Source organism: Plecotus auritus (genome assembly GCF_963455305.1).
Source record: "Plecotus auritus genome assembly, chromosome: 3".
In the NCBI taxonomy this organism is placed as follows: Eukaryota; Metazoa; Chordata; class Mammalia; order Chiroptera; family Vespertilionidae; genus Plecotus; species Plecotus auritus.
The window spans coordinates 202,142,973-202,169,368 of NC_137772.1; the positions used below are offsets into that span (position 1 = coordinate 202,142,973).

The window sequence follows — 26,396 nt, forward strand, 5'->3', positions numbered from 1 at the left end:
CAGTCCGAAACTGGCTCTCTGACATCCCCCGAGGGGTCCCAGATTGCCAGAGGGACCCCACCGGTGCACAAATCTGTGCACCAGGCCTCTAGTTTTATATAAGGGACTTGAACATCCACAGAGTTTGGTATCAACAGGGTGGAGGATGTGGTCCTGGAACCCATACCTGGTAGATACCAAGGGATGACTATATTCACATAGCATCTTCCCTAAAGCAAGGCTATGAAGAACTGTTCTGTAAAATGCAATCACCACAATACAATATACAGATGGTGTATTATAGAATTATACATCTGAAGCCTATATAATTTTATTAACCAATGTCACCCCAATAAATTCAATAAAAAAAATTTTTTTTATCTGACCAAGATGGCGGCATAGGTAAACACCTAAACTGCTGCCTCACACAACAATTTCAAAACTACAACTAAAAGACAAAACGTCTATCACCCAGAACCATGGGAAAGCTGGCTGAGTGGAAGTTCTACAACTAGAAGGAAAGAGAAAAGAGCATTGAGACGTGCACAAGTGCTGAAAAGCTGAGGTACGGAGGCGCAAGAATCGGGCTGGCGGCGGGCAACTAGGTGCGCTGCTTTTTTCAACCCAAAAGGAGACAAGCTCCCAATTACTCTGAACTCCAGTTTCTGGGGAGACGCTGGGGACCCAAACTCCTACGGGGAGAAGCTGGACTGTCTGCTGTTGGGTCGAAAAGTGAGGGTGGGTTTCGAGCAGAGGTGCGTGCAGCAATCATTGTTTACTGCGCTGGGGTGTGGGACACGGGGACTTGGAAACGTGGAGACACAGAGACGGCCGACTGGCAGCCATCGCTGTTTACCACACCCTAGCCTAGTGACTCCCTGAGACCCCGCCCCGCAAAATCTACAAACACACCCAAGCTCCACGCAGCAGCTTTTGCATATAAATGGTCTGCCCTATTGCACCTTAACCTAACAAACTGCAGCTCTGGTCAGACAGCTCCAAAACCTCCAAACCCCAAGCAAAGAGGAGAAAACTGTAGTTCTCGCTGTAGCTCCTGCTGGGTGGCCTCAGAAAGTAGCTGACCTGCACCCCATTGGAGATCCAGAAGCTAGTGTATCTAGTGGTCAGTGTGAGACGACACCAGATTTCAACTCCTCACATCCATAAGTGACACATTCAAGAGGCAGACTCAGTGAGCACCAAAGCCCCACTGAAGCAAGTCCTGCACCATAAGTGTGTCTCCAGCGCAGCAGTTCTTCCGTTATAGACACAGTGGGTCCTCACAGCCAATTGGCTTGGAGGTCAATTCCTCCCAGTGTACCAACAGCAATCAAGGCTTAACTACACCAAGACTTTGCACTCAGCCCACAAAGGGGTGCACCAAGAATGTCCACCTCAGGTGAAAGGCTGAACCACTGGTCACCTACCACAGAAAACCATTCCATCAACACAGGGAAGCAGCAAAATGCGGAGACAAAGAAACATGTCATGAATGAAAGAAATGGAGGAAAGCAAACTACTGGACATAGAGTTCAAAACCACATTTATAAGGTTACTCAAGAATCTTCTAAAAACCACCGAGAAACTTGATGAGACCTCCGAGGAGCTTAGTGAGACCTTCAAGGACCTTAATGAGAATGCAAAAAAAATGGAAAAGGACCAGTCAGAAATTAAGCATACACTGTCAGAAATAAAGAATATACAGAAATTCAACTGTAGATCAAAGGACCCCAAGAATCAAACCAAAGATCTGAAATATGAGGAAGCAAAAAACACCCAACCAGAAAAACAAAAAGAAAAAGGAATCCAAACATTTGAAGATAGTGTAAGGAGCCTCTGGGACAACTTCAAGCGTACCAACATCCGAATTATTGGGGTGCCAGAAGAAAAGAGAGAGCAAAATATTGAAAACCTATTAGAAGAAATAATGACAGAAAACTTTCCCTACCTGGTGAAAAAAATAGACTTACAAGTCCAGGAAGCGCAGAGAACCCCAAACAAGAGGAATCCAAAGAGGACCACACCAAGACACATCATAATTAAAATGCCAAGGGCAAAAGACAAAGAGAGAATCTTGAAAGCAGCAAGAGAAAAACAGTTAGTTACCTACAAGGGAGTAACCATACAACTGTCAGCTGATTTCTCAACATAAACTATGCAGGCCAGAAGGGAGTGGCAAGAAATATTCAAAGTGATGAATAGCAAGAACCTACAACCAAGATTACTCTACCCAGCAAAGCTATCATTCAGAATTGAAGGTCAGATAAAGAGCTTCACAGATAAGAAAAAGCTAAAGGAGTTCATCACCACCAAACCAGTATTATATGAAATGCTGAAAGGTATTCTTTAAGAAGAGGAAGAAGAAGAAAAAGGTAAAGATAAAAATTATGAACAACAAATACATATCTATCAATAAGTGAATCTAAAAATCAAGTGAATTAAAAATCTGATGAACAGAATGGACTGATGAATATAATAGAATCAGGGACATAGAAAGGGAGTGGACTGACAATTCTCAGGGAGAAGGGGGTGTGAGGGGTGCAGGAGAGATTGGACAAAAATCTTACACCTATGGATGAAGACAGTGGCAGGGGGTAAGGGCATGGGGTGGGGTGGGGAATCAGGTGGAGGGGAGCTATGGGGGAAAAAAAAGAGGAACACCTGTAATTATCTGAACAATAAAGATTTATTTAAAATAAAATAAAAATTTTTAATACAACTGCCAGCCAGAAAATGGATGATAACATCCAGCAACAAATAACACTCACAAAAGGTGAGGGAGCATCCAAACAATGGAATGCATTTTCATTTCACCTGAGGGCTAAGGAAGTGTCTGGGTTGCAGGTGTGGGGGAAGAATATTGTACAATAAAACTGGTCATCTCTTCATGGTTATTAAGCTTCAAATACCAGGCACGACAATAAAAGTCCAGAACTCTGAGAATTCCAAGAGTCCTTAAGATTATCGAGCCCAGCCTCTCTCCTAACACAGAATTCCCCACGTCATCCTCAACAGAGCATCATTGAGATTGAACACCTCCAGCAGCAGGTCACCCACCACTTTGCAGGAAGTTCTTCTGGGATCTGCCTCTCTAAAACTCCTAACACTGAGCCACCTGTTACGCAGTCATTGTTCAAGACAGCTGGGAGGCAGCATGGGGTTATGCATAAGGGATCCAAAGGCAGCCCTATCACTTGGTAGCTGTGTCACCTTGGAGCTTCCATTCTTGCAGGTGTTAAGTAAAAGGGGATGATAATCATAATAACTTACAAGGCCTTATAAGTATTAAATAATATTATACAAGTAAAGCCCTTAAAATGGAGCCTGGCGACAGAGTAAGCGCACATTAAATGTTAGCTCTGATCATGATAATGCACCCTGCAAAGTCCTTTCCTCTCCAGATGAAATATCTCCATTTCCATCAATCGTTCTGTATATCCTGTAGTTCTTTTAAAAAGCTCCTCTGTGAGAAGTTTCTTCAGTACCACGAGATCCACGGAAATAGATTTAATATTCTGATGTGGTGTAACATGCCTCCCGTCCCGTGGGAACAGTGCCGGCCTGGACCTACACTACACGACTGTGTCAGTACTGCCTGTGATTGCCTTGGCTCTTTGCCTGCTGAGCCACATCACGGGTCCGTAACAGTCTTACAGCCCATTCTGTGCACAGCAGGGTCTGTGCCTTGGGAGGCTGCTTCTCCTCATGACTGTCAAACCAAGTACTTATGTGGTTTATTTGGGGGGGGGGGGGGCATGAATACATTTATAACTATTAAACTAAATTTGGGACCTTTATTCTAATCTATTCCAATACATTATTATTCAGTCTTTCCTAATGTTGTATTATGGGCTTATCAGAGGCGTGTATTTTGTTTGTTTGTTTGTGTTTGTTTAGTTGACGGATCTTAATATGGGAGGGGGCCTGAACTAGAAGTAGCTGGGACCAGACAGTTGGGTATTGCACATGTAGTAAGCAAATTTCATTAAAGTTTCCCCTTCTTTTCTGTGCCCGGCCGTGGATGGGCCTCTGGGCCGCGGAGAGCCTCTGGGCAGCGGACACGGAGCAGCCAGGCCCCACAGAGAGCTACTGGCGCATGGATTCATGTGCAGGGCTACTAGTTGTGTTATATCCACCAGTCCTGAGTTCCCTCCTCTGAAAAGTGAGGGCTGTGAGGCACCAATTAAAGAAACTCTGTGACCTTCTCAAATGCTAACATTTTAGGCACTGGAGTGTCCCACTCTGAAAGGTCAAGAAAACTGTAATAATCCAGAGGTTGCAGCAATCAGGGTCAGACACCAATGTACTGCTCCCCACACCCATCTGCACACCTGAAGCCAGGGAGGGCAAAGCATTGTCTGCCCTGGGTAGAGGAGTTCCAGAGAAGCCTACAGTTTGGACCAGATAATTCCCCAAAGCAGCAGTCCACAAGCTGAAGGCTGTCCTGCCAGATCCCAGATCTCCGCAGTCAACACTGAAGAAAGGTTTTTCTGAACCCGCCACTTCCAATTCTGAAATAATCCCTGTTCAGATTAGGGCTGGGAGAGGGGCAAACCTTCCCAACCTGGTAGCAACGGAAGGACATGGGCAAGGAAGGAAACGACCAGCTGTGTGCAGCTCAGTTCTCAGCAGTAAGGACAAGTCTGGAAATGAAGGAAGGAAACCCAGGATGCACCGGGAGGGGGAAAGAATGGGTGTTATTGTTGCATTTCCAGGGCCAGGCTGTACCTTTTTGTTTTGGCACACTTTTCCTGACAAAAAGCCAATGTTCTCACCACAAACATACTCGGCGACATTAGTAACAACAGCATATGAGACCATTGTCTGTAAAGATGCCAGATTGCATGCAAATGGTCTGGAAATACTTTGGATAATTTCACAAAAATCAGACACAGGGCAATTAAACTCTGGCAGAGGAGATCGGAGCAAATTCTCTAAAGACGGTGGGAGGAAGGACGCAAACAGCTCATACACACAAGCCTTTCAAAATTGGACACGTTTGCCTCAAGCCCACAGGATATCTGCTGTTCTGCCTCATGCCCTTCACGGGAAAGCAGCTTTAGATGTTTGTTTTTGAGGGGCTTGGCGTCCTTGAGGGCCGATGCCTGAGGTTCCACTGCCACCAAGTGGAGCCATGAGGTATTGCAGCGATGGACGTTCTCTCAGCCTGAAGCGAGAGGCAGAGGTGACAGGCGGTCTATTTCTCATCCTATCTAATAAAAGAGTAATATGCAAATTGACCATCACTCCAACATACAAGATGGCTGCCCCCATGTGGACACAAGATGGCTGCGACAAGATGGCCAGCAGGGGAGGGCAGTTGGGAGGGACCAGGTCTGCAGGGGAGGGCAGTTAGGGGTGACCAGGCTGGCAGGGGAGCAGTTAGGCATCAATCAGGCTGGCAGGGGAGTGGTTAGGGGGTGATCAGGCTGGCAGGCAGAGCGGTTAGGGGCAATCAGGAAGGCAGGCAGGCAAGCAGTTGGGAGCCAGCAGACCTGGATTGTGAGAGGGATGTCCTACCTGGATCAGGCCTAAACGGGCAGTTGGACATCCCTTGAGGGGTCCCAGATTGGAGAGGGTGCAGGCTGGGCTGAGGGACACACACCCCCCTCCCGTGCACGAATTTCATGCACTGGGCCTCTGGTCTGACAATAAAAGATGAGAGGAAGGTTGTGAACTTCATTTTATTAGCTTTCATTTAGTTCAAAGGAGGTGTCATTTTGGTTCCCAGCCATCAATCAAACTGGCTTAGCTCAAGGACCTGGCTGGGAAACCCTCTTCTCCAGTATCATCACAGTGATTGTCAGAGGCCAAAACCTCCAGCCCCCAAGATGTTCCTCATTTAACAACAGAGTTTAATTATTCAGGAGTCATAAGACCTGAAGACGGATTAACAGCCGCGGGGGACCAGGGGGTGACAAGTGTGGTTGAATGGGGAGGGAGCCTTCCTCTACTGCCTTTTAAGAACAAAAAAATCAGCGAAATGGTGGCCCACTAGTCCAAACGCCAGAGACAACTTTATTTCTTAGAAAAGAAACCAATTTCCGCCCTGGCTGGGTGGCTTGGTTGGTTGGAGCGTCATCCAGTACCCCAAAAGGTTGCAGGTTCGATTCTCAGTCAGGGCACATACCTAGGTTGCAGGTTCCATCCGATCGGGACACATATGGGAGGCAACCAATCAATGTTTCTCCTCTCCTATCTGTCTCTCTCTCTCTCTCTCTCTCTCTCTCTCTCTCTCTCAAATCAATAAAAACATATCCTTGGGTAGGGGTATTTTAAAAAAATAATAGAAAAGAAACCAATTTCCAGCAATGGGTCCCCTTCCATGTCCTTCCCTGTTTTGGCAGAGGTTGACTTGAGTCCTGTGGATACAGAGGCCTATAGACTCTTTTCTAACAAGAAAGCAGATCCAGGTGTTCTGTGGCTCTACCTTTTACTCAGCCCCCTGCGTTTGGCTCATAGGCCAGAGACCGGAGAGAAGACAAGAGGGAAGGAAATGGGTACTTCCTGGGTACCAACCCTGTGGCACAACAATAAATGTGAAATTATATTGCTTTTTCCTCATGGATTATGCCCTCTTGGGAAAGACTAGAATAATCTAGAGCCGTGGTCGGCAAACTGTGGCTCACGAGCCACATGCGGCTCTTTGGCCCCTTGAGTGTGGCTCTTCCACAAAATACCACGGCCTGGGCGAATCTATTTTGAAGAAGTGGCATTAGAAGAAGTTTAAAAAATTTGGCTCTCAAAAGAAATTGCAATCGTTGTACTGTTGATATTGGCTCTGTTGACTAATGAGTTTGCCGACCACTGGTCTAGAAGGATATAGATCATTATTTGTAATTCTCCTTTTCAATGCAAAACTTGGCTAATGTTGGTGCAAAGCCATTGAGAAACCCTCAACCAAATCTTTGTGGAATGTAAATAGCCCTAATTCAGCGTGTCATCCATTCACCAACCTCACCTCACCCCTTTCCATGCTAGGTTTTCCTTTTGATGAAAAGCAGAGCATCAGGCTCTTGGGAGGTAACTCCCTAACTCAGCTACACATTTTAAAATGCCATTTGGTTTCTGTGTATGGGCTTTTTTTTTTCCCTTCACCAAAGAGCAATTTCCTATTGCCCTGCCCCACAGAGCTGTTTCGGGGATTAAGTAAATAATAATTGTTAGGTACCATGACTTTTCCGAGAGATATTATGAATCAATTCTGTCAAATAAGGGATATGGATTTATTTCCTCCTACAATTAAACATCAGGTGAATCGCCAAACTGGCTTTAAAGTCTCCTTCCTGTCTTACCTGGGCTGCCAAACCCCATTCCACTGTTGCCACTCCTCTGCCTTCCTTGAGCAAAACCTCAGGGTCCATGATCCCTCTTGGCTTCCCCCCTCACCTTTGCCACTCGCCTCAAAAGTTGGGGAAAACACGTTTGTCTTAGACACATGGAGAAGAGAGGTAGAGACACACGGAGAAGGGTCAAGCCCACACCCAGTGGAACCGAACCTTGAACTTCAGCTGCAACATGACTAATGTCCACCACTCCTACTGCTGCGGCCACAGTGAAAGAGTTGCCACCACATCTTTATTGCATCTCCAGGTAAAGAACGGTGAATAACTTATAATACAAGGCACACTCCCCTCCACAGACAATGCCTGCTTACAGAACGCAGGAGGTGAACACAGTGCAAATCTAGTTACAGAGGCTGGGATTCGGATCAGTGCCAGGAACACATAGAAAGAACAGTGCACAAATGCTCCTGGCAAAGAGAGATCGGGCTTGCCCACACTAGTGAGGTCCAGAAGGAAAACTCCCGGTAAAACATGTAGGGGAGAATAGTTGGGGGATTGACAGCAAGTTTGGGAGTGATCCAAGGAGAGAAGGGGGACTGTGACTCGGTGCTGGGGACCCACAGAGGCCCTGTGTTAGCACCATAGAGATGAGTAAATTTAGGGTGACCTTTGGCCTCTCCTACCCAGGCAAGAAGGGAGGGTGCCAGCAAGTTGGCTTCCAGTGTAGATGTAGGCAGGGAGGGGCAGAGAGACAGTCCTTTACTATTTTTGCTCAGATTTGCAGTTCCGTTCTGGGCTGAGCAATCCTTACAAAGCCAGCGTTGAGTGTTGGCTTCTGAAGTTGAGTGAGCCAGTACGCAGTTAGATGGCTGGAGCTTGAGTCACATGTAAAGTGACAGAGAATAGTAAGAAAGAAACCCTGAGCTGCCTGAGACTCCCACCTATAAGAAGCATCCTAAATATGAAAGAAAAACTACGGTGCTGCTAAGAACCTCAGTGTCCTAGCCCCCAGCAACTCCAGAACAGAAGAATAGTTGTTGAGGCTGGCAGGGAGGCCGGGTCTTCCCATAATGCTGTATATGGTTTCCTTAGAAGATTCGGGATTTAACCCACATCCCTTTAGTTCTGCTGACTTGTCGTGTTCATTCCGCTCTTCAGCTAACTGCCGTTTTTCCTTCCTTCATAGTCATTGTAAGGGCTAACCCGAGTCTGGGCCCGTGGAATGGAGAAATCCTTCTGGGAGGTCCGATTCTGAAAAGGAAGCACCATATTGTTAAACCCTCACCCGTTCCCGGATATTTCAACAGAACTTCAATCTGGGCAGGAATCTCATTTTCTTCCCTTTCTCCTAAACCTTCCCCCTAAAGTCCTCCCTGTGCCCTACATCCAGTCATCTGCCCTAACCCCAGAAGGTGGATGAGAGCAAAGTAGACATGTCATCCTTTTAAGGTGGCCATTTAGGAGCCAACAGAATGGTAACACCTTCTATTCCCAAGGGACACGTTCCTGGGGTGCTGAGGCTGCTGACGAAAAAGGTGAAAGAGATCACTTACCTGCAGCTGGAAATGGGTGGTATAAGGGACATAGGTGGTATCACCTAGCTCTTCAAGACCTGAAACAGAGGGAGAGGAGAAATTAAAGCATTAGGGTCCCCTTCCTCGGGCACCCACTCATGCTCACCCCAGTTGAGTCATCTACCAAACCATGATAGATACATTATCCATTGAATTTTCTTTCTGGCAGGCCTCTGAGGGCCCAGGAGAAGGCCCGGGCATGGACCCCCCCACCACCACCACCACCACCACCGCTACAGGGAGAAGCACCAGAAAGCTTCGCACCTCAGGCTTCAGGAGCAGAGAAATTGTAAGCAACAGCTAAGAACCAGGCCTTGGAGGCCCTCACTCCTCTCCCAACCCATTCCTCTCCCCTGATTAGGTCCAGAGATCAATGTAAACCCTGGAGAGCAACACACAGCTCCTGATGGCAAGGGCGGTGTCTCAATATCAGTTGAGCCTCTTTATGTTACGAGAACAACAACAGAACACCTGGCTACTCACACCACCAGGCAAGAGCAAAATCGGTTCATTCTTTCATGTCAAGATAGGATCTCTTCCCTCCCATGGGCCCAGATACATACAATAAAATGTAGCTCTTCAGGTTAAATTGGAATCTTAAGTAACTCTTTGGAGATTTCCACTGGTTTATGATAAAAGGGCTTTCTAACCTCTCTGTGCCCTGTGGTCACTGCAAGAAGTCATGGCTTGGCTTTACGTGCCCAAATATATGAAGATCTCACATTTCCAGAAGGGGTGCCGAGTTATCTTTTATAAAGAACACGATCTCACCTACTTATCTCTAAGAATGTTTCGAGTCATTCCTTTTCCATTCCTTCGCTTCATCTTATTTTTATTCAGAGAAACCTACATGGACTGTGTAGAAAGTGTTGGATTACAGCTCCAGAGGCAGCTTCTAGATCCACTTGTTAACTAGCTGGATGGTTTTAAGCATGAGCTGAGCCTTGAGGACCTTATCTGTTCTGTCAGGGGCATGAGCTGGATAAATCTGCATGTTCCTTACAGTTATAATACCCTATGATTCTCCCCCATCTCTCTACAAAGGACGGTCCACCCAGCCCGGCTCTATACCTTGAGTGATTTCCTCTTGAGTGTAGGCTCTGTTCTCCACACCATAGCTCTGCTTCATGAATTGAGGTTTACAAAAAGCATCCTCAACAGGGTAGTCCATGGGGTTCTGCTGTTTTGTGAGCAGCTGAAACTCAGGTGCAACATAAGCCAACAGGAAAATCCAGCCATTGGCCACCAAGGCTGCACTGAGGATGGTATCATCCCACTTGGTGTCAGGGGTAGGGGTGATCAAGAGCAAGGTGATCCATGCCACCCAGATGGCCATGGAGAGGAGCGTGGTGAGATAGATGTGGGCTCCGTGTCTCTTCCAGCCTGTGAAGGGGCCACAGAAGGTGAAGCAGGATGTGAGGAAGGTCAGTGCCATCAAGAAGAGGACGAAGATAAGCAGCATGACAAAGTCTTCATTGCGCCGAGGAGGAGGAAGCTCAGCGAAGATGTCAGTATTGGTCCTGTTCATGGTGAGGACGACATATTCAATAGCGATGATGTCCTGCACCAGGCTGACGCCCACCGCCAGGCCCAGCATCACCAGCAGGGAGAGGGGCTTCCAGCCGCGGACCAGCTTCGTCAAGTTGAAAGCATGAGCCAGGAGGCAGGAGAAGCAGAGGGAGAAGAGGACGCCGAAGAGGAAGAAGCGTGTGGGCCCCGTGCAGCTGTCCAGTTTGATGATGAAGGCAAAGGTCAGGCCGAAGACCCCCAGCACACCCACAAGGAAGAGGAACTGGACCGGGAGCACCTTCCGCCTGTTGGAGTCCTGCACCTTGCAGATGAGGGCCAGGAGAGCGAGCATGAAGGCCACTGAGGTCACAGCCCCCACGGCAGCCACAGTTTCCAGGACGATGCCCCAAGCTTCGGACGTATCACAAAGTCTGTGGTACTTGGCATTCAAGTCACTGCGGCAATCACCAGCGGTTGTGGTCATTTTGATCCTGTGTGAAAGCAAATTAGAGGCAGAGGGTGAATGTCCTAACAAACTCAGACACAGAGGACCAAGAGAGGTTCAGAAAAAAATGTTGTATGTTCAGCCAAGGTTTTGCCCGTGACCTTACCATATGAGATAAAGCTACTACCTTTTCTCTATGTCCTCATGGCAAATCCTAAAGGCTGATGAAGGAAAAGGACAAATCCCATATGTCCTTCCCCATAATTGAACTATAATATTAATATTTACCCTGACGCTAGAGGGCTCAGTGCTCTGTTGAGGGGTTTCAGAGTCTCAGTTCAAAAAATATGTCACGCCGAAACCGGTTTGGCTCGGTGGATGGAGCGTTGGCCTGCGGACTGAAAGGTCCCGGGTTCGATTCCGGTCAAGGGCATGTACCTTGGTTGCGGGCACATCCCCAGTGGGAGGTGTGCAGGAGGCAGCTGATCGATGTTTCTCTCTCATCGATGTTTCTAGCTCTCTATCCCTCTCCCTTCCTCTCTGTGAAATATCAATAAAATATATTTTAAAAAAAAATATGTCACAAATAACTTCCAGTATTCCTGATATTTTTGTCTAGTGTTTTCTTAGGAATCAGTGAACATGGGAATACCTGTCTCAGACATTATTTGTGAGCATCCCATTCTCCCATGAATAAAAGCAGTTATCTAAATTGTAGATTTATCTAGATTTCAGAAGCCACTGGATTCTCTTCTTAAACTCTGCTATCACATAGTAGGTGTTTTTCCCTCCTTAGCATTTGTAAGAATGGCTCTACTAATTCCAAAAAGTAATGAAGGAGTCTTCCCTGTCATAATGAACTCTTAATTATGTATGCAGTATAACACATACATTCATATATGAATGACTATTTTGTATACATTAGAATATTATATTAGTGGTATGTCAGCATAAGTTAAATATAAATAACAAATAGTTTAAATCTATCTTCCTAACTTCTTGTGAAACTGGCCCTCCAAATTTAACTTTGTATTATATAATTATTCGTTCAACCAATATTTTTTAAATATATTTTTATTGATTTTAGAGAGAGAGGAAGGGAGAGGGAGAAAGAGAGAAACATCAATGATGAGAGAGAATCATTGATAGGCTGCCTCCTGCACACCCCACACTGGGGATCGAGCCCACAACCCAGGCATGTGCCCTGACCGGGAATCGAACCATGACCTCCTGGTTCATAGGTCGACGCTCAACCACTGAGCCACTCCAGCCAGGCTCAGCCAATATTTATTGAATGCCACTCTGTGCCAATCACTATTCTAGATACTCAGTGGGAAAGGGGAAAACGGACATGTTCTCTGCCATAGCAGAAGAGACAGACAGACATAATTTGCCACTACTGCCCCAGGCATCCCTTGGCCTTCTCTTACCATGGGTCTGTTGCCTGCACTCTACCCCACGGGAACTACACTCCTGCCACATGCAGAGCACAGAGCAAAGCACGGGCTAGGTTCCACCTCTCCAGGGGAGAGAATGAGAAACAGGGGAAAGAAAGGCAGATGAACTTCAGATACGGGCAAACCCTGAAATGCAAGTACCCAAAGCCTGATATGCTCTGCCTACAAATGTCCACTCTGGGGTGCTATGGGAAAGGGAGATGTGGAGGGTGCCATGGTTACGGAAGAGGAAGAACCCTGTCCAATTCAAGGGCAGCACAAACAAGAGAAGGGACCCAGGCAGGCCCTGTGCATTTCATCTTCGTTCACTTCACCTCTCCTCTTCACTCCCTCTCAGATTAATCATCAGGGTGGTGTCTGGCTGCAAAGGTACTTCTCTCACCATCCCTGCCCTTCCCACTGTTCCTTCCCCACCCCTCAAAGTAGTGCTGTTTGTTGACAAGTAGTTGTTATCATACTACCTGATAATTAATTATGAAGGACTTTGAGCCTGACGACTCCAAATCTTGACAGAGACTGATGAGGTTTTGCATAGAGGATAGTCTGGGGCTGGACAGGATGGTAAGGCAGAGACCTCCTGGACCCAACTGGACCTTGAGGCCCCTTGCTCCGGGGCAGCAGTGCAGGAGGGGGTGGTGTCTCAGAGCCTCCTGACACCCACAGACCAGGGTCCGACAAGCGCAATGGGCAGTGGGTGTGGAGTGTGAGAAAACCAATTTCCCCAATTTCACCTCTCCCTCCCTCCCCACCCATGCCAGGGAGATGAGAAACAGTCCCTGAACTGCCTTTAAAACAGTGGTGTGTTTTTTAATATTTGAGTTTTTATTATAGACATTTTCAAGCATATTAAAAAATAAATAGTATAGTGGAGGCCCATAAACTCATCACATAGTTTCAAAAAGTATCCATGTATCGTCAACCTTGCTTCAATAATCTACATCCCCACTCCACTCACTAGATTACTTTTAAGCAAATCCAAGACATCAGATCATTTTATCAATAAATACATGCATACATATATATGACAAAAACTCCTTTTTAACTTAGCCACACTTAAAAATTAACAATAATCTTTTTTAAATATATTTTTATTGATTTCAGGGAGGACAGGAGAGGGAGAGATAGAAACATCAATAATGAGAGAGAATCATAGACTGGCTGCCTCCTGCATGCCCCCTACTGGGGATCAAGCCCAAAACCCGGGCATGTGCCCTTGACCAAAATCGAACCCAGGACCCTTCAGTCCACAGGCCGACACTCTATCCACTGAGCCAAACCAGCTAGGGCAACAATAACCTTTTAATATCAAATATCTACTTAGGGTTTCTACTAGTATTTCCTGATTCTCTCAGAAATATCTTTTAAAAAGCTTTTAGTAAATATTTTTTATCTGAGTGGCTAATTTTTTAAAATATATTTTTATTAATTTTAGAGAGAGGAAGGGAGAGGGATAGAGAGATAGAAACATCAATGAGAGAAAAACATGGATCGGCTCCCTCCTCCCTAGTGGGGATCAAGCCCACAACCTGGCCATGTGCCCTGACCGGGAATTGAACCGTGACCTCTTGGTTCATGGCCTGACGCTCAGCAACTGAGGCACACCAGCTGGGCATGAGTGACTAATTTTTTGAATTAATATCCTTCTTAATTGACCTCTATTAGCCCTCCCCACCCCTTCCCCAGAATGACAGAGATTACACAACAGGTCTAAAATGTTCTAAGTTTCAATTTAGTCAGAGGGAGAGAAACCTCACCAGACTCATTATCAAGCAGCCTGTACTGAGACGGTACCATGTTGTCTAGGGAAAGGCCAGATGAGGGAAAGAGCCGGGGAAGTTGGCTGGGAGAGGACAGGTTCTGGGGAACTGAAAGGAACTTGTGGAAAGCAGAGAAGAAATAGGGAAGCAATCAGCATTTGGGAATATAAACTTTCAGGAGCTCAAGAAATAGCCTTGGAGAATAACTAAGAGCTGGAGCAAGAAAGAGAAAATGTAAGGAGTCTAGCAGTGATGTGGACATCGTTTGTAACCAAAGCGAAGGGCAGAGAGACCTAGAATGGACTCGCTCCAACAAAGACCAAATGGGGGTGGAGAAAAACCATTTACTCTTGGACTGCTTTGAAGGGGAGAGGGTCTCATGATTCATTCACACCCGGTTTTATGCACTTGACTCATTGAACCCTCACAACCACCTTATGATACAGCTCACGTCATTATTATCCCTGTCCCAAAAGTGCAGCAAATGAGGCCCACGTTAGCTGACTCGACTCGCCCAAGTCACACAGCTAGAAAGTGGAAGGTCCAGGGCTCAAACCCGAATTCCAACTTCAACATTGCACATCTTAACACAACACCATAGAGCCATTTGGTAAGAACTTAAAAGCTAGTAGGGACCCTCCAGTTAGAAATGGGGTGATGACATCAGTACTGGGTGCTGTTTTAGGCTTTGAGCATGGATTAAACCGCTGAGAGCTCAGCCTACCCTTGTGAGTTGCCCCAGCAGTTCGGAGTTATATACACCCTCCAATTCCTACACAGGAAAGAAATGACTATTTGCACACTGGCTGTGCGTGCTCTACTGAAGAAGGCAGGGCTGGAAGGGAGATCCTGTAAGAAAGATGAGAAGGTGGGGCAGAAAGCATCCCAGGGTCTCCCTGTGGTAGGGGGCTAGACAGACATGAGCAGAGCAAGGACGATGGGCCAGGTACAGAAGGTTACCAGGGGGGAAAGCCCTGGGTGCCTAGCAAAGGACAAATGTAAGGTGGGACCTCACCCCCAGGTTGTCTTTTCTCCCCTAGCATATGGCTGCTGATGAGGTATGGACCCCCTGACCTTTCCTCCCTAGAGATAACATTTAGGCCTCAATTGTATTGTAGCTCCAGGTCCAGAAAAGCAGCAAAACCAGACCAGTGACCCCATGCCTGACCTCAGGACCAGCTACATTGGATAATGATCCCCTACTCTGGCGCTGACCACGCAATCAGTGGAGACCAAAACCCTAAAAGGACACCTGTGGAAAGTTGTTGATTATTCTATTGAGATTTTAACCCTGGGACATACCCTAAAATCTCCACCCTTAAAACCCTTAGGGTGGAGAACCCAGAGGGCTCTCCCTCAGGGAGCACCTCTGAGCCTTTCCCTTTCTCTCCACCTCCCCACCTCCAAGGCGTATTACCATTGGCTTCCTTACTCCCAAGATCCAAGAGCCATCCTTTTGCCTCTAGAACTTGTTCCCTAAGCCCATTTCTTCCAGGAATTACTTTTTCTGCCTCTGTGATTTTATAAATAAATGTTCTCTTACAGTCTGGGTCTTGGCTCTGAATTTTTTCCCAGCCAGAACCCAAGTACCGAGGTTGCTGAACCCAGGTCCAATCTGAGCCCATGGATCAGACACCTGGTGCATTCCCGCCTCCTACAACATCCCCATTTGTGAACCCAAGGTAGTGACACTAAAAGCCAAGTGAAGACAGTACCACTGAGTTGGGAAATGGCCACAGAAACCTCTATTCCACATGAACAGACCCATCACCCACGTCCTAGCACTTCCACCTCTTCACTGTCTCTTGACTATGTCGCCCACCAACATCTCCACTTGGACCACTCAGAAGCCCGACCTCTGTCTGCAGACTTGACGTCTCCAAGCCACTCTTTGTGGCCAGGGAAAGAGCCATAACCTGCACAGCCAGTGGAAGGCTCGGCCCTGCCTGCCTCTCCAGGCTCATGCCTTGTCCCCACACCCTCCTCCATATCCCCAATATGCAAGCTTCTTGTCTCTCCTCCAAACCAGCCCTCTATCTCCCTTCAAGCATGCTGTCCCATCTGTGCAGGGCATTCTCCCGCTTCCCCACCCCCTTCATTTGACTTAGAGGCCCCTTCTACCAGGTGCTTCCCTTGATGCCCATGCCTACTGAGACTCGCGTCCTTGAATTCTCAGGGAGCCTCCGCGTTTCCTACCACAGCCCTTGGCACGCAGCCCTGCAGTGCCTGTTGAGAAGTCTGCATCTCCCGCTGGACAAACAGGTCCCTTGGATGTTGGGTTATTAAACATCTCTCCCCAGCCTCCGGTCTAGTACCTGACTGTGGTAAGTGCCCCACCAGGATGGGTGGGCGAGTGTATGGTTAGGAGAAGTGGAGTCCACGGAAAAGGGGTTGTTTATGAGACAGGGTGGGGTGGGCTGTACCTCACAAGCCCCTGTCTGCTGTCCTTAATCCAACCCCCACCACTTGCTCCCATCCTCCCTCTCACACAGGCGTTCTAAAGTCACACTTTGGGTCTGAAGTGAAGAGCTCTGGGCCGAGTCTGAAACCCTGCTCCTAAGAGACTCCAGGTGTCTCCTAGGAGACCGTGAATCCTGAAGCTTTCCCAGCAAGCAGAGAGGAATTTACTGGAATCCAGTCATGCGTTCCCACCCAATTTCCTGATGACTAAACCCTGCACTTCGAAGGAGGATGGTGAGGTTTTAGAGGCCTGGGAAATGAGAAATGATTCTGAGTCATAAGGGTGAGACCCCCTTTCACTTATGACAGTGGCTAACTGCGCTAACTACCTGCTGTCCAATAACCCAGTGACACCCACAGCTGAGACCCTGAAATCACTTGGGGATGCCTTAACCCGTCTGGAATGAGTCAGGACATTGACCCACAGGTTAAGAAATAAAGAAAGATTGGGGGGAGGAGGGAGAGGATAACTGGAGGGGGAGAGGCACTTATTGAGCTCAATTCCAAACCCTCCCTTTACTCTGCCCCTTTAGGAGGAAGGGGTTTCGGCTGCCTTGCTGTGCGTGGACGCTATCTCCGGGAACCTCCATCCCGTCTGTAAAATGAGGGCGAGTGCTGAACTAGGTGGTCCAGTGGTCGGCAAACTCATTAGTCAACAGAGCCAAATATCAACAGTACAACGATTGAAATTTCTTTTGAGAGCCAAACTTTTTAAACTTAAACTTCTTCTAACACCACTTCTTCAAAATAGACTCGCCCAGGCTGTGGTATTTTGTGGAAGAGCCACACTCAAGGGGCCAAGGAGCCGCATGTGGCTCGCGAACCGCAGTTTGCCGACCACTGGTCTAGCCCATGTCCAGCTCTGCTGTTCATCCCTCTGGGGACCTCCTTGTAGATAATTTCCAAGCTTCTTTCTCCCTTCCCCTCATCTTCCTTCTTGCCCCATGTCCTGTCATTAAAAGAATATGTGCCACAAACTCCTAACTCAACCCCAAACCAGGGCTGGAGGCGAGGCTGAAGGGTTTGAGTGCAGGCCAAGGAGAATGCCCACCTGCAGGGCAAAGCCACGGGGTACTGGAGCAGTACTGACCCTCCACATGGCACTGACCAATGAGTGGCATTGCCTGGTATGCAAGGGCCAATGGCAACATTTGATGGAGTCTCTGAGCATGAATTAGCTGGGGCCCTGAAACTTCCCAATAGCTGATCTCATCTTCCTCCTTAGGAGATTCATTTATTTATCTCATCCGTCATCTAAAAATGAAAAGGACAAAACCTTCCTCTGAGGACTGCCTGGGGAATGACATCAATAACTTAGGTGTTTGTTGAAGCTGAGCCATCACAGGCAAATTTGTGATTTTCTATCATTTTAATTTCCTCTCTGCCCTTGAATTGCCACATTCAATCCATAGTAATAACAATAGTCACAATATAATTATGAATAAGAAGAATGATGACTACCACCACATGCTGAGTCCTCTTGTGAGCCAGGCACAAGGCTTAGCATTTGTATGTTTTATATGTATTCTCTCACTTACATGCTTTATACCTATTATCTCATCTAACATTCCCACAACTCATTTTGTAGGTGAGAAGACTGTGTCTTAGATGAAGTTACATACCCCATGTCACATAGTTAGGAAGAATATGCCTTTATGAGTTTAATCATAATTTAATCTACTTCATCTCTAAGTCAGTTATGATCTCAGAAGCTTTTCTCCCAAACTCCAGCCTCTCTCCATTTAAATCATCTCTGGGAAGTCTCCAAAGCAAGCAGTCTTGCATTAGGTCAATCTTCCTGTCAATCAACAGACATTTAAGTGCCTACTAGTGTCAGGTACTGTGTTCAATGTACAAGTCACTCAGACCTCAAGTGTGGCTGCTGCTCTTGGGAAGACAAATAGAGTCACACAGACATACAAACAAGGAGTTTCTGAGTGTGCAGGGAATGCTGAGGGCACATGGAAAACAGTGGCCCAGTCCACCTAATGGGATTTTTTAAAAAGCTTTAGTAAGGAAACCAAGGAGATGAGGCATGAAAGATGGGCAGGAAATGGCAAGAGATTTGGGAGAAGGTAGAAGAGACAGGACTTGGGGAATAAAGGAATCCAGGTTAATTCCCAGATTTCTAGTTTAGGCAACTGAATGGACCTTAGAAATACAGGTTTATGCGGGGAGATGCCACATCTAGCTTTGTTGAATCTAAGATGACTATGGGACATGCAGTTGGAGGAATCCAGAAAGAAAAAACACGAAGTTATCCTGAGAGTTTACTCTGGGCCACACACGGCTTCATGTAATCCCTACACCATCCTATTATTATGTCCCCTTTTTACAGTTGAGGAAAATGAGGCACAGAGAAGTTAAATTACTTGCCCAAGATCACATGGCTCTGACAGGCCAGGCTCTTAGACACCAGGTTGAGTTGACCCCTCTGCACGTGGACATGTGGGTCTGAGGTTCAGGAGAGGTTTGGGCTATACACACAGACTGGGCCCATTAAGAGGCATCTGAAGCCTTGAGAGGAGACCGGATTACACAGGGTGCACATACAGTGAGGGAGAGGGCCGAGGACAGAACCATGGGAACACCATCTCATCTAAGCAGAAGTCAGCAAAGGATGTCAAAAAAGAAAATATTGGAGAGAAACCAAGATGGTAGCATAGGTAAACACCTAAACTGCTGCCTCGCACAACAATTTCAAAACTACAACTAAAAGACAAAACGGACATCATCCAGAACCACAGGAAGGCTGACTGAGTGGAAATTCTACAACCAAAAGGAAAGAGAAAAGCACACTGAGACTCAGAGGAGCTGCAGGAGGCAGACGTACTGAGATGTGCACGGAGAGGACTGGCAGCAGCTGGCTTTCTCAAGCTGGAGGGAGACAAAAGCTCCTGACTGTGCTGAACTCCAGTTCCGGGTGAGACTCTGGGGACCCAGACTCATTGGGGGAGAAACTGGACTGTCTGGCAGCGGGTGGAACTTGAGGGCGGCTTTCTCTCAGAGGTGCTTGCAGCAATTACCGCGGGACACTGAGACACAGGGGCCTATTAGGGCAGGGCTGACGGGAAACCAATGCTGTCTGCTCCGCCCTGAGACTCCGCCCCATCCAAGCCGAGCACAGAGGCTTTTTGCAAATCTTGTCTCATAAGGGTGTCTCCAGCACAGAAGTTGTCCCAGTGTAGACACAGCTGACCCACACAGCCAATTGGACTGGAGGTCAATTCCTCCCAGTGATACCAACAACAATCAAAGCTTAACTACAACAAGACTGTGCACACAGCCCACAAAGGGGTGCACCAAGAGTGTCCACCTCAGGTAACTGGGGTGGCTGAGCCACTGGGCCCTATAGGACACCTACCACACAAAGCCACTCTATCAACTCAGGGAAGCAGCCAAAATGCGGAAACAAAGAAACAGATCACAAATGAAAGAAATGGAGGAAAGAAAATGACTGGATATAGAGTTCAAAACCATAGTTATAAGGTTTTTCAAGAATTTTCTAGAAAAGGCCGATAACTTAGTGAGACCCTCGAGGATATGAAAAAGGACCAACTAGAAATTAAGCACACACTGACTGAAATAAAAAATAATATACAGAGATCCAACAGCAGACTAAAGTATCACAAGAATCAAGTCAAAGATTTGAAATACAAAGAAGCAAAAAACACTCAACCAGAAAAGCAAAAAGAAAAAAGAATCCAAAAATATGAAGATAGTGTAAGGAGCCTCTGGGACAACTTCAAGTGTACCAACATCAGAATTATGGGGTTGCCAGAAGAAGAGAGAGAACAAAATACTGACAACCTATTTGAAGAAATAATGACAGAAAACTTCCCCCACCTGGTGAAAGAAATAGACTTACAAGTCCAGGAAGCACAGAGAACCCCAAACAAAAGGAATCCAAAGAGGACCACACCAAGACACATCATAATTAAAATGCTAAGAGCAGAAGACAAAGAGAGAATATTAAAAGCAGCAAGAGAAAAACAGTTACCTACAAGAGAGCACCCATACGACTGTCAGCTGATTTCTCAACAGAAACTATGCAGGCCAGACGGGAGTGGCAAGAAATATTCAAAGTGATGAATAGCAAGAACCTACAACCAAGATTACTCTACCCAGCAAAGCTATCATTCAGAATTGAAGGTCAGATAAAGATCTTCACAGATAAGAAAAAGCTAAAGGAGTTCATCACCACCAAACCAGTATTATATGACATGCTGAAAGGTATTCTTTAAGAGGAAGAAGAAGAAAAAGGTAAAATTAAAAATTATGAACAACAAATACATATCTATCAACAAGTGAATGTAAAAATCAAGTGAATAAAAAAATCTGATGAAGAGAATAAACTGGTGAATATAATAGAATCAGGGGCATAGAAAGTGAGTGGACTGACAATTCTCGGGGGGAAACGGGTGTGGGAGGTGCGGGAAAAGACTGGCCAAAAATCGTACACCTATGGATGAGGACAGGGGTGTAGGGGGGTAAGGGCAGAGGGTGGGGTGGGAACCAGGTGGAGGGGAGCTATGGGGGAAAAAAGAGGAACAATTGTAATAATCTGAACAATAAAGATTTATTAAATTAAAAAATAAAATAAGATAAACCACACAAAAAATACCAGTTTTATGCATGCAAAAAAAAAAAAAGAAAGAAAGAAAATATTGGAGGTTAGAAAAAGAAATAAGCCCAGGTGGTTTCCCAGAAGCCAAGAAGCAGTTTCCCAAAAAAGAGGAGTCAGTGGAGTTAAACAATTCAAGGGGAGCAAAGAAAAGAAGGCCTGGGAAGAGATCCATGGATTTAGCGGTTAAAAAGCATATTAACTTCTTTTTGTCTGTTATACTAGATTCAGCCTCAATTTGAGCTTCAAGGCTTTTTTTCTAGCTGGTCCTCCCAGCCACCTCCTCTGCCTTTCCAGCTCCTCTCTACCCCTCTGTGCAAGGCAAGCAAGGCTTCCAAGAGTATTTTTCTATCTGGTAGGACAGTGGTCAGCAAACTCATTAGTCAACAGAGCCAAATATCAACAGTACAACAATTGAAATTTCTTTTGAGAGCCAAATTTTTTAAACTTAAACTTCTTCTAACGCCACTTCTTCAAAATAGACTCGCCCAGGCCGTGGTATTTTGTGGAAGAGCCACACTCAAGGGGCCAAAGAGCCGCATGTGGCTCGCGAGCCGCAGTTTGCCGACCACTGTGGTAGGAAATTGGGGCTCATCTAAGATCTTCTTGGAGAAAGTAACCATCTTTGCCTCAGAACATGCATTATTCTTTTAGCCAGAAAAACCCTGCCCCTCCTAGTCACAATCCATTTGCCATATTTCTTCGAAACTTGGACCAAATCTTGAGGTTTTTTAAAAAATTATTAGTCCCATCTCATTTTAAATTTGTAGGTCTCTTCATAGTTTTTACAAGTAACTACTTCTTAGCACTGAAGGTTTTCCATATATATGTTACATATTATACTTTAACATCAGGTAGACTCGCCTATCAGATAACAGGCGTCTTAAGGACTAAGGAAATAGCAAATCTTCTGTTTGTTGGTACCCCCTCACTGTGTGCTCTGCACAGTGGTTGCTGAGCAAATGTTTGGAATAAGACTGCCTGGTGAATATTTACTCAAAGCAAGTTATTTATTAGCAAGTGTGAGTAATGGGGAGGACAAATTTTTAAGATGAATATGTGCTGATCATCGTATTTTTATCTAGGCTAAGTTCTAAGACAAGGGTGGAGTCTCACAGAAATTTCTCTGCCCTGGATGAAGGATAAATTGTAATTGGAAAGTGTCTCTAGGGAAATCTCCAGATCCCCTATTCTGAGTAGCTGTCCGTATTCTGATGACATAAAAGTGATGCGTCATGGCAACAGCTTATGAATAACATCCCTGAGTTGAGTTTCTATGCAGTAACTGAAGAGAAAATAAACGATTCTACTACCATGGGCAGAGCTAAACAAGTATAACAACAGTGTTCATCCCAATTTATTTACTTTCGGGTAGTTCCTCAGGGTATTACCATCTGCCTCTAGTCTAAACAAACCATGTGAACTTTAGATTAATGTAAAATAAATTACTGGAATGTAAAATAAAAATACTGAAAATCATTTTTTTAAAAACTTAAGAATTTGAGTGAAACTTTCAAATCTTTTAGGCCCAGAATTTTAAGAAATGAAACTTCCAGCCCTAGCTGGTTTGGTTCAGTGCATAGAGCATCAGCCTGCAGACTGAAGGTCCTGGGTTCGATTCAGGTCAAGGGCACATGCCCAGGTTGTGGGCTCAATCCCCAGTAGGGGGCATGCAGGAGGCAGCCAATCAATGATTCTCATCATTGATATTTCTATCTCTCCTTCTCCCTTCTTCTCTGAAATAAATAAAAATATATTTTAAAAAAAAAAAAAAGAAAAGAAATGAAACTTCCAGAAAAAAAAGGTGGTTGGATGAAGTGAAGTCCTCTCCTGGTATACCGTCTCAAAGCTCTCAAAGACCAATTTTAAAATATTCTATATCAATATATAATGGCAACATATTCATGTTTGATCCAGCAAGCCCCAAGCTAAATTTGTCATCTTTCCTTGCAAGCCTGTATTTCTAAGCTCTGAGAATGGCACTACCATCCACTGAGTGGCCTAGTAGATGTAAAAAATACAATATAGACTACCGAATGTGGAGAAGATGGAGAAAACAGAATACATGGCCAAAAATTAGATGACAATAGCAAACAACTATCATTACAATAAATGTAAATGCTAACATTTTTTATTTTGAAAAAAGACTAAATTAAACTATTCTATACCTATAAGAACCTCACCTAAAACAACAGGGCTTTAAAAGTTGAAAGCCAAAGAAAGGAAAAAATAAAAATGAATGCAAAAAAAAAAAAAAAAAGCATAATTATAATAGACTAGAGGCCCGGTGCATGAAATTTGTGCACGGATAGGGTCCCTAGGCCTGTCCGGCAATCAGGACAGATCAGGGCCTTCTGGCTGCCAGCCGGGGCCTTCCTTCCCACAGCTGCCAACTGCTGGCTGGGGCCTTCCTTCATTCCGTGCCGCCCCCTGGTGGTCAGCGGACATCATAGTGAGCGGTCGAACTCCCAGTCAGTCAAACTCCAGAGGGGACAATTTGCATATTAGCCTTTTATTATATAGGATAATGTTTATTTAGCAGGTATTATGTATCAGGTACAAAGTTAAATAGCTTGCTCAAGGTAAGACAATTAAGAAAGAGTTGAGGTATTAATATCATGCAAAGTGTAGGCAAAAAGGTATTATATTATAATAATCAGGATACTGCACATTGAAGATAAAATCATCATGAACGTGTATGCACTGAATAACATAGCACTAAAACACATAAAACAAAACTACCAGAAACACAAGGAGAAATCAAAGGAAATACTACAATTATTGGAGACCTTAATACTTTATCAGTCCTCAGCAGATTAAATAGAAAAAAATGAATAATAATATGGTAAATTTTATATATGTTCTGTGGATACTTTAATCAAAATATTCTCTATCTTTATATCTTATTAGATCTCCATTATTAATCAAATAATTCAGATCCTCTATATCTAAGATCAGCAAACATTTTCTATAAAGGGCCAGATAACAAGTAATATAGGCTCTGCAATCCATACGTTTATAGCTGAAGCAGCCATAGATAATGCATAGACAAATGAGCATGGCTGTGTTCCGATAAACTTTATTTACAAACATAGGCTGAGGGATGTGTTTGGCCATGGACCTAGTTTACCGACCCCTGCTCTATGATTGCTTCTATGGAAGTGGTCTTGGAACATTTACAAAAAAAAACAAACAACAGTATATTTTAGACCACACAAAAAATAAAATCTGAAATCCTAAAATAAGAAATGTACAGACTATATATTCTGACCACAAACCAATAAAAATAGGAATAAAAGTAAAAACAAACACACCAAACAACTCAGAAACTCTACCCTTCAAGAGAAACCACTGTTCAATTCACTGTTTTTGAAGGTCCTATTATACCAACACATCATTTCCTCAACCAAGCTGTGGGTTTTTAAATAGCAGTGGACCTGAAGTCCAACACCCAGAGTGAGAAAAGTAAAATCACACAAGTAAAATTCTTCTTCACCCCCGTTATCTTCAGTGCCCACTAAAGTGAATAGGAAGGCGGGTGCAGGCTCCACAGAGGGCCGCCAGGGCTGGAATCTCAGCCTGGGGAGGAGCTGGGGCCTTCCCGAGACCCCTTAGGGGGAACTGGGGCCCAGGCCCTTGCCTCGCACAGCTGCACAGTCGTGTAGAGTCCGGAGGAGGAAGGAGGCTTCCTGACTCGAGTGGAGAGCACTTCCCAGGAATGTTCTGCTCGTTCCCATTTGCCCTTGAAGCAGGCACCTCTCCAAACCTTGGAGGAGCCTGTCAGTCTCCCAAGTAAAACTCCTCCTGACCCTTCCTCCCCTTCACTCCTTCCCTCTCCACGTAGCAACCAGCACCGCCTGGAGAGTGGAGCTCGGCCTCCATCCGCACCCCTCTGTATCTGAAGTGGCTCAAGTGTTCCCCCTCAGGAATGAGCCCACAGCCGCGGGTGATTCAGCCGAACCTGCAGCAGGTGTGGCATTTACAAACCCTCGGAGGACAGAGTCAGCCTGGAGAGAAGTCAGGAATGGAAAGTCCTTCAAATTCCTTGAACCTGAGCAGTCCTCCTCCTGTGCGCTAGCCTTTCCGCCCCTCGGATGCTGTAGGGCCTCAGGGGCATCTTTGGGGCCGTTCCCCAGTCCCATTTCCTTGTTTGCAAGGTGGGCTGTTCCTGAACACGCGGGAGTTCCTGAGCCACGCCGGGGCAGCAGCAGAGGGAACGCGGTGGAGCTGAGGGCCCCACACTCACGTCAGGAGAAGGGTGGCTTCTATGAACCTACTTCCCCACATTCAGAAGGGCACGCTTGTTGTGGAAGGACAAAACACTTGGAAACTTTTCAGTAACTGGGTAAAGTAACAATTGTCCCCATCTTTCTCCTCCTGCCACCCTCCCCAGTGCCCACCCCTCTCCGCCCCAGTCCCTGCCCTTCCTCCAGGATCTTTCTCCCTCTTTTCTCTGCTCCTGGATGCCCAGCTGCTCCCCTGCCCGGCCAGGATTCCGCCTACTCAGAGCGCGTAGAATGCGTCCGAAACTACTGCCTGATGTTCATTTCGCTCTCCGCCGCTATCTTAGCTGGGCAGCGCAGAAGAAAACTCTCTGAGCTGTGTTAAACTAGAGGCATTTCTTTCTAGGGATTCTTTTCTGCTCATAGCCAGCTGCAGTCCTCATTACCGGGCTTTCTCTGTCGCATTCCACCCTCCCGACCCCGCTCACCCCCAGGATTTACATCCGGAGGCGGGGCGCGCTCCGGGCTCCGTGCGCCTCACTTACCCTGTGCCTGGGCTTTGGCGCTGGAACTGGCGCTGCTTCCCGCGCGTTCGAGGCAGCTCTGAGCCCCTTGGTGCTGGAGAGCCCACGAAAGCGATCCCGCCCTCGCGGCGCCGAGCAGTTATAAAGGCGGCTGTCGCCGGAGGGAGGGAGCGAGCGAGGAGGTGAGCGGAGGGACAAGGGGCGGGAGAGGGTCAGGGGGGAGGACACGCCTATTCCAGTTCCATGGCACTGCATGCTGTTATGAAAATAAAGTCCTCGCGCCAGGGAATGAACCAAAAGCTGCCTGACGTCAGCGGCACAGTCACCCTTGAAATGGGGAGGAGGGCACCTCGGCCCCGCCCAGCCTAGCAGCCGGCTCCGAGAGCAGCGCACCCGCCGGTCTCCTGGCGCCGAGTCAAAGCAAGGGGCCAGCGGGCTGCGCATCAGTCCAGAAAACTGCCACCTCCATCCGAGGGCAAGCCGCGCTCCCCGCCTGGCACTCCTGTCCCCCAGGGGCAAGGGCTGGCCAGGTTGTGGCGCCTATTTTAATTTCTGGGT

The 26,396-nt window shown here is 46.3% G+C and overlaps 1 protein-coding gene across 1 annotated transcript; it reads right to left on the reverse strand.

Moving 5' to 3' along the window:
- Window positions 1-7,525: 7,525 nt before the first annotated feature.
- Window positions 7,526-26,101, reverse strand: GPRC5A (G protein-coupled receptor class C group 5 member A). The gene is made up of 4 exons (XM_080662795.1): window positions 25,860-26,101; window positions 9,911-10,839; window positions 8,819-8,877; window positions 7,526-8,516 (listed from the first exon to the last, which is right to left on the reverse strand). Exons 2-4 carry the CDS (start codon window positions 10,830-10,832, stop codon window positions 8,424-8,426), a joined length of 1,074 nt encoding a protein of 357 aa, XP_080518921.1. The 5' UTR covers window positions 10,833-10,839; window positions 25,860-26,101; the 3' UTR covers window positions 7,526-8,423.
- Window positions 26,102-26,396: the final 295 nt, after the last annotated feature.